General features: G+C 36.1%; 2 protein-coding genes across 3 annotated transcripts in view; both read left to right on the forward strand.

Annotated features, from left to right (window-relative positions):
* Positions 1-1,107: 1,107 nt before the first annotated feature.
* Positions 1,108-13,447, forward strand: TOMM20L (translocase of outer mitochondrial membrane 20 like). 2 transcript variants are annotated; one of them, XM_074290235.1, is made up of 5 exons: positions 1,145-1,378; positions 1,812-1,855; positions 4,051-4,132; positions 12,320-12,462; positions 13,253-13,447. In XM_074290235.1, the coding sequence occupies exons 1-5, from the start codon at positions 1,243-1,245 to the stop codon at positions 13,304-13,306; spliced, it is 459 nt and encodes a 152-aa protein (XP_074146336.1). In that variant the 5' UTR covers positions 1,145-1,242; the 3' UTR covers positions 13,307-13,447. The 2 variants fall into 2 exon arrangements, with proteins under 2 accessions (XP_074146337.1, XP_074146336.1); XM_074290236.1 differs by lacking the exon at positions 13,253-13,447 and having other exon boundaries at positions 1,108-1,378; positions 12,320-12,675.
* Positions 13,286-13,468, forward strand: part of KIAA0586 (KIAA0586 ortholog) — a 147,681-nt gene continuing 147,498 nt past the window's right edge. The window contains exon 1 of the mRNA XM_074290227.1: positions 13,286-13,353. The gene's annotated coding sequence lies outside the window, so the exon portion shown is untranslated. The remainder of the gene's footprint in view (positions 13,354-13,468) is intronic.

Consider the following 13,468-nt stretch of genomic DNA (forward strand, 5'->3'; position numbering starts at 1 on the left):
TTAGATGTGTGTTTTATGTTTATTGTGTACGAATTCTGGGGCAAAAAATTGGAATAGTGGTTTGGAACAGAGGTGGCAATATGGGGCAGTCCACAACATTTTCTCAGTGTGGTTAGAACCAGATAAAAATATAAGTGGGAAATATTTAAGAAAAAATTAAAAATAAAAGATTAACACTCCATTTAAAAACCGTCAATATTTGGCCCGATACTTATGTACTTATTAGTGGCCCTCGTTCCTACTAGAGTTTGACATCACTGGGGAGAACAGAACGAAGAACTTGCTCAGCCGGTTGCCCTATGTTTTTGCTGATTTAAATGGTGGCGGGGACAAGGAAGGAATAGTCTTTAATCAAATGCTTGGCTACAGCACTATCTCCTCTCCTCCTCAGGAAACTCTTGCAAATCAGGGAGACTGGGAAACAAGAAACCCTGGTCCAGAACAGAAGCCTCAGATGGGGAGACATGACTCTATAACTTTGACAGGTAACGAAGGGGATTGTCTGTGGTGCGTATGTTGATAGGTATGGCGTCAAGTCAACAATCATTTATTAAATACTATATCTGGCACTACGAAAGGCAATTAACTGTCTTGTTGTCAAGGTGCTCCCGGTCAAATGGGAGGGACAATATTGTGTAAACAAGATATATAAAGAATAAATTGGAGATCATCTCGGAGCGAAGGCACAAAGATTGAGGAAGATCAAGAAAGTCTTCTTGCTGAAGGTGAGATATTAGACAAGATTTAAAGGAATCTTTGGAAGCCTGGATACAGAAAGAACTGTAGGGGTGGAGGTTAGGAAAATGCCAGGAGGTGGGAGATGCGTAGTCTTCTTTGAAGTACAAGTAGGTGGCCGGAGTCACAGGATCGCTGAATCTTGGGGGGGGAGGGGGGGGAAACGGTATATGTAGGAAGGGACCCGGTTATAAAGGACTTTAAAAGCTAATCCCGGAAGTTGTTTACTCCTGGAGGCAATGGGGAGCCCGAAGGTGATTGAGTGGGCGTGTCCATTGTGTGCGGGTATGGGGAGGAGAGTAGGGGGCGCGCCCTCAGGGCGGGGGTAGCGGTGTATGAGTGTGTGTCTGTGTGTGTGTGTATGTGTTTGTGGGAAGGGGGGTTGGGGGCTGGCTCGCAGCAGCCACTCCACAGGCAGGCTGGCAGGCGGGTGGGCGGGCGGTCAGGGATTCCGAGGCTAACGCTTCGCCCGAGTCCCGGCGCTCCGGGCACTGGCCCGTGGCCTGGATGCCCTGCGTCCGGACCCTCCTGTGTTTCCTGGCCGCCCTGGGCGCCTGTGGCGCGGTCGCCTTCATTGGCTATTGCGTGTACTTCGACAAGAAGCGGAGAGGAGACCCCGAATTCAAGCGGCGGTTGCGGGACAGTGAGTGCATCCCTCCCTCTGGGGCCGGGATGGGGAGAAAGTGGTTTGTGTGGAAGGTAGTCCCGGCTCAGGGTCTTCGAGACCTCGTGTTTTGTTTTGTTTTGTTTTGGTTTCTTTTGGATTTCAGGTTTCTCCTCCTAAATCAAGGTCAGGTCTCCACTTTGTTATGTTCGTGCCCCGCTCAGTGAGATTTGGAAATGGGAAGTGGGGATCAGAAGAACTTGAGTGGGAGCGAAGCTGCCTGCCTGCCCCCTTCGGCTACTTTGAGCGCGGTGGTCCAGCCAGGAGGATGCTGTCTCCGCATCCTCGCGGAATGCCCCAAATGAGCACAAGCCACCAGCAGATGCCGCCCTGAATTCCTGAAAGAGTCCCAGGGAGTAAGGGTGCAGCAGGCCAGCCGAGGAACTGACAAATTCAATTGTTGTATTCACAGAAAGAAGAGCAGAGCAGCAAAAGGCTAAGGAACGGTGTGTGCAGGTGAAGTGTTTTAAATACACTGGTGTAACTTTATAGTGAGTACTTTTTCCACTTAAAATAAATATGCTGGTTTGGACCTTTGCTTTGTCAGGGTGTTATTTGTAGAGAGCGAGTATGATTTTGCTATTGGCAAAATTTGGAGTAAGGGAGAAATTAATAGAGTGAGCACTGGGGGGAAAAGGCATTTTCAATTTGCCAGAGAAACAACATTGCTTGAATGTCTCACCAGCTACTGCAAGAGGTTCTTCACCTTTTGTTGCATCTGAGATGCTTGGGACAGGTTGGCAGACCCCTTTTTAAGAGCATGTGATTTCAAAGGAAATATTGATAGTTATCACAATATTGGAGAAGGAAAGGCTATAGACTATATGGAAAGAGCTTCACAAACTTGAAAGTGCCATATATATGTCAACGATGGTGCAATTAGGAAGGAAAAGGCTAAATTTGGAGTCACAGAACCGAATTTCATTTTCTGCCTTTAATGAACCCCCTAATCCTAGTTTAGGAGGGGAGCATTACTGGAAAAAATGAGGGGTGGGTGAAGATTATTAATAGAAAGTGCTGACGTGAGCGGAACTATGTTGTAAGAATTCAAAAAAGAAAAAGCTTGGGTGGAGGAAAAGCTGGCACTGCAGCTAGATCTTGCAGGATTTTCCTAAGTATTTGTAGGGGATGAGGGCAAAGAAGAACATTTTAGATGTAGAGTAAAGCAGGAGTAGAAATGTAAGGGTGGGAAACTGGGGGCCATATTCTGGGGCTGATAAGTAGAATAGGTTAGAGTAAATGCACTATAAAGTTGGAAAAAGAGGTAAAGTCCCGATTGTGGAGGTCCTTACATATAAGGCTGTAAAGTTTGAAGCAAGAGGGAACTGCTAAGAGAACTTAATAGTTTGTAGTAAAGATGGCTTTGGTTTAGGGACTTTAGGTTATCATTTTACAGCTGAAGAAACTGAGGCCCATAGTTATAAAAGTAACTGGCCCAAGGTTACATAGGTATAAGTAGAGAGGCAGGAGATGAAAGGTTCTCTGATGCCAAATCTAGCCTTTTCCCTCTTCATTGCACTATTATGGACATATACATATAGCACTTTCAATTTTCTGAAGTCCTTTCCATATATAAATTCACTGGAGTACAGAAAGAAAAGAGGGCCAAGAACAGATCCTTGGTCAATGCACATATTTTAGGGCAAGATAAAGAAGCAAGAAGAGGTCAGATGTAGGAGCAAAACTAGGGCAGTGTACTGTATGATCATGGAAGCTAAAGAATGAGAACATTCAGATAGAAAAAGGAATCAGAATAATTATTGGGAAATAAAATAGGATGATGCCTGAGAAAAGGCCACTGAATTTGGTATTAAGAAGTTGTTCATAAAGACACGATCAGTGGAATGAAATCTAGATTGAATCTTGATGACAAAAGAAATTAGGGGGGACAGACTCCCATGAGAAAGCTAATTGTAAACTGATGACAACAAAAGAGCTGCAAAAAGCTTATCTTCCATCCCTCATTCAATACAAACACATTTAGAATATAGAGAGAAAAGGTTTTAGGGATGATCTCAAAAACAAGTGGAGCAGGTTAATGGGTTTGGGATATGATTCAAAGAGATAATTATTCTGGCCAACACACCTTCCTTCTTTTTACTCTTTCAAAGTCAAGGCAATCAGATTAAATATTAGGAGGGGTGATAAATATTGGGATTATTACCAAGAGGGGGGAGGGAGGAAGAAAGTTAATAGGGATAAGCCTAAAACATTTTGACAACTCCAAAATTGACTTTAAGGGTAGCCTTAATAAAAGATGACTTTGCATAGCATAGTTAGAAATGTCCTTAAATAAAATTGACATGAAAATTAACCTGTCCTCTCCCTTCTCCTATTAATTATCCTTTCCTCTCACTTGACTGACAAGGCACTTTGCCCAAACCTTTCCATTGATCCATGCTTTTTAAGTTGGTTGTGCACTAATTAAGTTGTTAGCTGTTAACTAGCTAATAAAGACAAAGAAGAAAAATGCTTGAAAATGTTTGAAGAAAATGCTCTTAATATTAGCATAAACTATATTGTGACTCTTTAGATTTAGAAATTGACATAAAATTGTTTTTTTAAAAGAAATTAAGTATTTTTATCAATCATTACATGGATTTGAATTACTACCTTAAAATAGCTTGTTACATATTTTGCAAAACTTTTAGGATCGAGAATCTTTGAAGAATGAAAAATTACAAGAATTCTTTCTCCAAGAGGTCCAAATGGGAGAACTTTGGTTATCCAGAGGTAAGATTATAATCATTGTTTTGGGTAAGCAAATGCTTTTGGAAGTAGGTATTTTATTTTTAAAAGTCAGTTGAAGGAATGAATACTGTTAACATTTTACGGTGAGATGAATTTAATATATAATTTCAGTCTTATGACTTTTCTGAAATTAAACTAACACTATCATTTTGCTCAGCTATGTTCTGCAACAGTGAGTGCCAAAAATTTATATGGCCAACTTGGAGTTGATAGGAAACTAGGTTAATTATAGTGATAGTTCAATTATTTAGACTTATTAAGGAATGAGGATTGTCACAAGGATCTTAAGGGAAAACATGGAAATGTCTCAATTATCTAGACTGTTAAGAATCAGGGTTGTCACAAGGATTTAAAGAGAAAACTTATGGGAAAAGTTTTAGAAAATTATTAAAGTATATAAATATGATCCTTTTTTTGTTTTAAAAAAACATATGCAAAACAGATATAATTATTATGTTGTTAAGTGATTTTCTTGTCTTTAGACCAAGAGGACCCAGAGAGCTTGTCAAAATTTTTTTATCTTCTCCTTTTCCTTGTGTTTAAATTGTATCAGTTGATACTTCTTAATGTTGCCATGATGTATTTATTATTTCTTAGTTTCCTCATCCTCTTCTCTTTTGTTGCTTCTAATCTGTTGGGTTGTAGGAACCATAACCCATCTGTTAGAATCATGCTGATAGTAAGATTTTAAAGTATTTGAATTAGAGCCTGAATAGACTTTTATAAGTAAATACTCAAAACTAATTGTAGACTTTTGTGATATATTTTGGCTGCTTGGAGAGATCTCTTGTTTTTTATCCTTTTTTTTTGATCAAATAAAGATTACAGACAAATTATTTCTAGATAAAAATACAACTTATATCCTATCAAGAATGAATATACCTGATATTTTAAAAATGCCATTGGAGATTTTTCTATAATCTAATGGAAGGGTCTGTGTTCTCTACATCTTTTTTCTTTTGAAGATTTTTAGTCTTTAACCTGTATCTAAGAATGAACAAAGCTTTGATAGTTCACTGACTCAAAGGTTTAAGTCAAAAAGTTCTGGAAACCAACTACACATGTTATCTTTAGTCTTTAGTTTTTGGCTTTGATTAAACAATTAAAAATATAAAGATATGGAACTTTAAGACAGTACAATCATTAAAAATGATTCCAAGTTAATATTTATGCTGAGATGTTTTAGTTAATTGTTCTGATTTGTTGTTTTTAGTCCTAATTCTTTGTGACTCCATTTGAGATTTTCTTTTTTGGCTGAGGCAATTGGGGTTAAGGGATTTTCCCAGGGTCATACAGCTACGAAGTGTTAAATGAGTTTGAACTCAGGTTGTCCTGATTTAAGGGCTGGTGTTTTATCCACTGTGTCACCTAGCTGCCCCCTGGGATTTTCTTGACAAAGATACTAAAGTGATTTTTTCTGATCTAGCTCACTTTACAGATGGGGAACTATAGCAAACAGGGTTAGGTAATTGCCAACATCACATAGCTAGTTAAATGTCTGAAGATGGATTTGAAATCAGTAAGATATTCATCTTCCTGACTCCAGCCCAGCACTCTGTGCATTATGGCACCCCTTAGCTGTCCTGTTATTCCTTAAGGATCATAGATTTAAAGTTGAATGGAACATCAGATCAACTAATTCCATCTTCATTTTATAGATGAGAAAATTGTGGCACAGAGAGATCACATGAATTGCCTCATTCATAAAGATAATAAGCAGTTGAAGCAAGTTCCTCTGATAAAGGCCTCATTTCTTAAACATATAGAGAAGGAAGTCAAATTTATAAAAATAAGAGCCATTAGCCATTCCTTAATTGATAAAAATCAAAAGATAGGAACAGTTTTCAGATGCTGTAATCAAAGCTACTTAGAGCCATATGAAAAAATACTCAAAATTACTATTTATTGGAGAAGTGCAAACTAAAACATTTGGAAGTTTTTGCCTCATATCTGTTAGACTGGCTACTAGGACAGAAAAAGAAAATGACAAATGGTAGAGATGTAGGAAAAAAATGAAACACCACTGTTAGCAAGGTTGTGAGCCTGATTCAAATGTTCTGTAGAACAATTTGGAATTATGTCTAAAGGACTATAAAATCATACCCTTTGACCTAGTGATACCACTACTAGGTCTGTATCCCTAAAGAGATTTTAAAAAAGGACCTCTATGTACAAAAATATATTACTAGGGAATCAATAGCAGCAATTTTCTGATGGCAAAAAAATGGAAACTGAGGGGGATGTCCATTAACTGGGGAATTATTGAACAAACTCTGGTATGTGATTGTGATGGAATATTGTGTCATAAGAAATGAGCAGGATGCTATCAATAAATCTGGAAAGACTTAACAGTATTTGATGCAAAATGATATGCACTGTCCAAAATGTGACAGCAATATTTTAAGATGATCAGCTGTCAATGGCTAGCTACTCTCAGCAATACAATGATCCAACTCTGGAGAAAGAAAAATGCTATTCATCCCCAGAGATATCCAATTGTGGATATTTGAATACACATGGAAGCATACTTTTTAACTTTATTTTTCTTGAGGTTTTTTTGGGGGGAAGAACTGGTTTTTCCCCCCCACAAGATGACTAATATGGAAATATGTTTTGCATGACTATACATGTATAACCTATATTGAATTGCTTCTCAATGGTGGTGGAGGTAAGAAAGGAAGGAGAATTTGGAACTCAAAACCAAACAAATTTTAGAAAATGTTTTCACAGGTAATTGGGGAAAAAATAAAATACTAAACAAGTGAAAAAAATTATCAAGTAACATAAAATATATGAGTAATTAAAAAAAAATCTTTCACATAATGATTCTAAAACATAGTCGAGGATGGAGAAGAGACTGAATTGAGATTCAAAGAAAAAAAAAATACATAAAAATTACAGCCAGTGTGGTAATTAAGGAAAAAGTGGTAGACTTGGAATCAAACAAAGATCCTGGTCTGAACCATGACTGTAATCATTTTTAAGTTGTATGAAAATGGGCAATCTCTGAAATTCTCAGATTTACCTGCAAAAAAGATTCTAACAATGTCTGCTGTAATGTCCAAAACTTAGTGTTATTTTGAGGAGATAAAAGGAAACTTTAACATTTTCATGTTTTACTTCGATTTGCTTTATAGCTTAAGTATTTACATTTAAAATATTTTATGTATTTTATATTATTTATATTTTATATTGTGAAATAATTATAATATAAAATAATAATAATTTGTCAAACTAAGAGGTGATTGGGTCACAAACAGTAAAAAACTTTTATTTTTGAAATTTTGGGAGTAATTATCCCAAATATAATTCCATATTTCTTGGTTTTTTATAAGTTTTAAAAATATCAGACTAAGAAATACCTCCCCAGGGCCCTTCTACAATGTGGTCACTTAGCAAAACAATTTGTGAATTGTAAAGTATTACTTAAAGAGGGCTGTCATGAATTATGAAAGAGGCAGGTGAGATTTGGAAGTGGTCTTTTTGGGGAAAGGGGGAATTACATAATTAAGGCTATTAATTGCTACTGTGATTTTTTTTTTTTTGTGGAACCTCTGTAATATCCTTTATTCAAACTTAAAATTAATTTCCTTCCTCTGATAGCTATAATTAAAATTATGCAAAAAAACTTAAAACAAAATCCATAAGAATATGAAAAATATCTAGATTATAGGCCTTTTCATTCTGACTGAATATGACCACCACTGATCTGACTGACTAAACTGATACAAAATAAAAGGTTTGATTGAATCCTCTTTGTTGCTTGATTGAACACTAATTTTTGTTTTTAAGTGGCAAAGTTTATCTTTCATCTTCTTCTGAAAGACCACATTCATATATTTGGGCATAATCACATTAGGATACAGTGTTATTCAGGTCCTGACTTTTTAAGAGAAAACCCTTACCATTTAACCAAAAAAAAAAATCTAAAAAGCATTTTAATAGAACAATTACCAAAAATAAAGGAATAAAAATTTCTCACTTGGGAAATTATAAATCAAGGCAGATCCTAAAATTTGAACTTAGAGAATTAGGAAGAAAAACAAAACAAAAAAAAAGGTTTTATTTCAAAGGAAAAGTTTTTTTCCCCAAAACCAAATCTTTTTCATGTATTCATTCCATACTATTTCCTTCCTTACAGTGTTTCTTTTTTTTTTTTCCCAAATGAAAACAAACCAAGAATAAATACATAATTCCTATATACAAGTCTAAGGAAATATCCTATATTTTGAGACTTTTCGTGTTTGTATGGAATAGGGATCAGCATAATCTATATATCAAGATTACCTATGCCATATAATATGTGCACACAGAGGTATAATGGTAGAATAGGAAAATGCTTGAGAGAAATTTAGACAACTTAGGTCTGCTAGTTGCTATGCTTTCTTGCCTTTTGTTCTTTTAAGTCACCTTCCAACTCCTTAGTTCTGTAATTACTCTTCATTATTTGAATACTTATTTTTCAGTTTTAGGGATGTTTAGTTACACATGGTAATCATTCAGTCAGTCAATGAACAGGGTTTATTAGATGCTAGTAGTCCATCAGGCATCGTGCTAGGTGCTAGAGATACAAAGACAAAAATGGCAATAGTTCCTGTCCTCAAGGGGAGATGATACCTACACATAAAAATACATAAAAAATAAATACAAAGTAATATTTTTTGGAGGCACAGCTGGGATGAACAGGATCTTAAGTTCTCACATAAACGGTGGTGGTGAGCCTAGTTTTGAAGAAAGCTAGTGATTCTCAGAGACAGAGGTGAAGAATCAGCATATAGGGAACAGGATGTGCAAAGATACAGAGAAAGGAGATGAGTATCATTGTAAATAAAAAGGCCAGTGTGGTTGAACTGCAGTGTGTGTGAAGGGGAGAGATGTTTAAAGGTGATTGAAGTCAAGTGGTAAAGGATTCTAAATCCCAAATGGATGAGGCACTGGGGAACTAGAATTCTGAGTAAGAGAGTAACATGGTTAAATTTGTGATTTAGGAACTTTTCTTTGGCAGCTACGTGGAAGATGGATTGGAGAAGGGAGACCTGAGTAGAGATATCAAGTAGGAGGCTAGTCTTAAGAGATGACAAGGGCTTGAATTTGAGTAGGGCCATGTAAGCAGAAAAATGGAGATGGATGTGACACATATGGAAAAGAATTAACAAATGTTGGCAACTAATTGGATATATAGGGCAAGGGAAACTGAAAAAGGCAGTGATGACTGTAAGGTAGTGAACCTAAATGAATTAGATGAATGATAATGCCTTCCATAGATATAGGCAAATTTGGTAGTGATGGGGGGGGAAGGGAATGAGTCATATTTCATACATGAAATATGGAGCTCAAGAAATAATAGGCCTGAATAAACTTAGATTTGGGATTCATTTGTATAAACAATCATTAAACTCTTGGGAGCTAATGAGGTCACTGAGAATGACCAGGACAGCTAGGAGGGCAGGATATGGATGATTATCCAATAAATGAGACCAAGTAGACAGGAGGAACCCAGGAAAGGAAGTTAGTACTGTCAGAGGGTGCTGAGAGGTTGAGGATGAGGACTGAGAAAAGCTTTTCAGATTTTGTAACTATAAAATTATAGATAACATTGGACTGTTAACAGATACCGTGTAAGCTCTTTGAAAACAAGGATTTTTTTTTTTTTATTTTTGTCTTTGTATCTCTAGTGTCTAACACAGTGCCTTTCACATGGCAGATATTTAATAGATGCTTGATAATGAACTTAGTAAGGGCAGAAGCCAGATTGCAAGGGATTGAATGAGAGAGGAAATAAAGCATTATTTATAGACATTTTCCCCTAGGATTTTTGTTGTAAAGAGAAGGGAACTGTAGGATCAAGTGAGGGTTTTTTGTTTTGTTTTGTTTTAATAAGGATGGGAAATTTAGACAGCAAGGAAGGAGCTATTAAATAGGAAGAGATCAAATGAAACAAATATTAACTGCTTATATATTCTAGGCATTGTGCATACAAAGACCAAAATAAAATCATCCTTGCCTTCAAGGAATTCATATTCTTTCTGGGCAATTGAGTATAGATGTAAAATATAGATAAAACCATAGTGAGGGGCACTAACAGGTGTGTGTGTGTGTATACCAGAAAAGGCTTCATGTAGGAGAGAGTGCTTGAGTTGAGTTTTGAATGAAGGGATTCTAAGAAGAAGAGATAAGGAAAACATGCACTCCAGGCACAGGGTGGATAGGTGGTGCAGTCATGGAGATGAAAGGAGTAATGGCAAAAGGTGGTCAGTTAGGCTGAATATAGAGTGCAGGAATGAGAGTAATGTATAGTAAGTTTAGAAAGGTATGGTAGGGTCAGATTGTGAAGATTTTTAAATGCCAAACACAATAGTTGAAAAGAAATAGGGAATTTACTGAATAAAGGATTGACAGACCAGACCTTCTGCTTTAGAAAAACAACTTTAGTAACTGTGTGGAAGATGAAAGTGAGGAGAGAGACTTGAGACAGAAAAACATCTTTTAAGCTAGTGTACTAGGCCATTCAGGAGACAATGGGAGTTTGAAATAGGTGGATGGCTGTGATTAGAAAGGGTCACATCTAAATATGTTGTGGAGGTGGAAAATGATAAAATTTAGTGGAATGGAAAAAGTAGAAAGGGATGGGGTAGAGCAAGAAAGGCATCAAAAAGGTATGAGATGTCTTTCTGAGGATCATCTTTTCATCAGAGAATGTCTAGATTAAAAGTGCAGAGAATGCCAGGATGCTGAGAAGTTTTGAGATGTACAGTAGGGGAGAAGAGGCCTACAGACTTATAGACCTCCCCCTTTCTCCCCCATGAGTAAGGTAGAAATCTTAAGAAGAGATAAAAATCTTTGCAGTACCCATTATGAAATATAGTATAGGTAATCAATTCAGGAGTAAAAGCCATGCTAATACTGAAAGTTCAGTTGGAATTAAGTATTTCCACTGGACTTAGTCAGCTTCAAACCATACTCATTATGTGAGGCCAGGTTAACATTGAGAAAGAGAAAAATGAATTGTAGCAAGAATAGGGGGGAAAACCTTGGAATTTACTGAGAGAGGGGGGCGAGCAAAGAATAGATTTAGTGTGGTACAGGGAGAGGTTCAGCCATTGGAGATTATGGTTAAATAAAGGAATTTAAGAATTCTTTATAGTGTAATACTAGGGTGAAATCGAAGATGGGACTAAGGTGGACTGAAGGTATAGGTAGATGATGAAGTTTGAAGACATTGAGGACATTGAGGACCTGGGAGACCAGGATGTTTTAGGGATTATCAGCATGAATGTTAATCTTATTCTTTTAACTGTTTTTCAATTCTAGATATATTTAACTTCAAATCATCATCTCATCTCAAAAATCTTATGCTAAGCAGAAGCATTGTGGTATAGAGTCAAAGAACCTGGGTTAAAACACTGGCTCTGATATATATTATTATTACTTGTGAGCAAGGTACTACAGGTACTTGCAACTAACTCTGCAACTTGGTTTTCTCGTCTACAAAATAAGCAGACTGAATTATCTAAGGTAGTAGGAGGTTTAAAAAAAAAAAAAAGTAGTCCTATGGATTGAGATATACCTCACTTAGAAATAAAAGGTTTTTTTTTCTCTTTTTTTGAACTTAATGAACAAATTAATGTGTAGACTGTATTTGCAAAGGAATCCATTACATGTTTCTTTTAACCAAGAGGCCAATTGTGTTTCACATAAGACATTATCAAGCATATGTATACTGTTAAAAGAAACCTTACATCATCGCATATCCTACATATATTCCAAAAGCCTTAAATGAAAACTGGTAGAATTGTTAAAATCCCTCTATCTTTATTGGATAAAGTCAAATACAATACTGCAGAGCTAATAATTTTCAAAGCCAAAGGCTGTTTAATACTCCCAAACAACTGTGCCTGTTACAGCCCAAACTATACCAGCCTTCTTTTTTGACTCAAGTCCAAGAAGGGCTATGCTGGGCAAAATTTCATCTAATACTTTCCTCACTGATGGGAGTCTTGTCTGACTACTACATTTTAAAGCAAATGTTCCCATCTTTAATGATAGATTGTCAAGATGTATTCTAATTAAAATGTTTAGAGTTACTGATATTTTGTGGTAAAAGGATTTGATATTCTAAAAAACCCAAGTCTGGAATATTCACTCAAAATCACCATGGCTTTGTTTTAGGTGAACACAAAATGGGAGTTGAACATCTCACCAATGCCATTTTAGTATGTGGGCAGCCACAGAAACTTCTGCAAGTTTTTAAACAAACACTGCCCCCTATGGTGTTTGATATGCTGATGCGCAAACTACCCCTGATATGCCAGGTACGTGTAGATTTTGTTCTTTTGCTGAAAACAAGGTGGGAAATAGAAATTTTATATTCATGTTCAAGGACCCTGAGGTGCATTTTTTCTAAAATTGGTCTAACAATTCTAGAGTAATTAATGAATTATTTTGTTAAGATGTGGTATAAGTTTGTCAACTTTTGAGATAAGCTTTTACAAAAAAATTATTTGTAAATTTATCAAGAAAATTTTCTCTTTTCCCTTAAATTACATCACTAGATCAAAATATATTTTTCCTTCTGCCATTAATAGAAACACAAGTTACTTGAATTTACCTGAATAAGATAATTATTTGCTAGTTGTCTTATCACCAGATGAAAAAATATTTACAAAAAAACTATCCTCTTTTATGCTTGTGAATCAATTGATTTTGATTTTTCATAGATGCTAGTTTCATTTCTATATTTATTTAAGCCACCAGACTATTTTAGCTTTGGTTTATTTCATTTGGGAATATTTAGAGGGAAAATATGTATAACCCACAATTTTATTGGTGATAAATGAATTATGTATTGATGGTCTGACTTAATCATGCATGATGTTTCATTCTTATATTTTGTATAAACATCATGGAATCTACTTTAGAGTATGGGTGTCAGTTGACATACCTCTTAATGCTAGTCACAGATAGCATTTTCCCTAGAGGCACAAGAAAAAGCTTAATACCCATCTGAGAGAGGAAGGCAGGAAGGGGGGGGGGGGGGGAAACAAGGAAAAGTAAAGCGTGTGCATTGAAATAATCAGCAAATAACTCTTCTGTATTTACCAGCAATTTGAGGCAGAAATGCATGAACAGGAATGCCTTGAGGATGATCCTGAGTGAAAAATATTTCAGCTCTGTATCCAGATAAGATTCCAGTGGATACTATGGTAATTCTTAGTATAAACAGCTGCTTGTTGATAAAAATATGAACTTAAATGTTGCCACTTTACTTTTGGTAATAAAAATAATTTTTATGTTATACATGATTAAACACATACTTTG

The sequence above is a fragment of the Sminthopsis crassicaudata genome, chromosome 2 (assembly GCF_048593235.1).
Source record: "Sminthopsis crassicaudata isolate SCR6 chromosome 2, ASM4859323v1, whole genome shotgun sequence".
NCBI lineage: Eukaryota > Metazoa > Chordata > Mammalia > Dasyuromorphia > Dasyuridae > Sminthopsis > Sminthopsis crassicaudata.

Coding starts and splice junctions, on each gene's coding strand:
- TOMM20L (XM_074290236.1), top strand. CDS start 1,243: ATGCCCTGCGTCCGGACCCTCCTGTGTTTCCTGGCCGCCCTGGGCGCC. Junction 1,379..1,811: donor CAAGCGGCGGTTGCGGGACA/GTGAGTGCATCC, acceptor TTGTATTCACAG/AAAGAAGAGCAGAGCAGCAA. Junction 4,133..12,319: donor AGAACTTTGGTTATCCAGAG/GTAAGATTATAA, acceptor GCTTTGTTTTAG/GTGAACACAAAATGGGAGTT.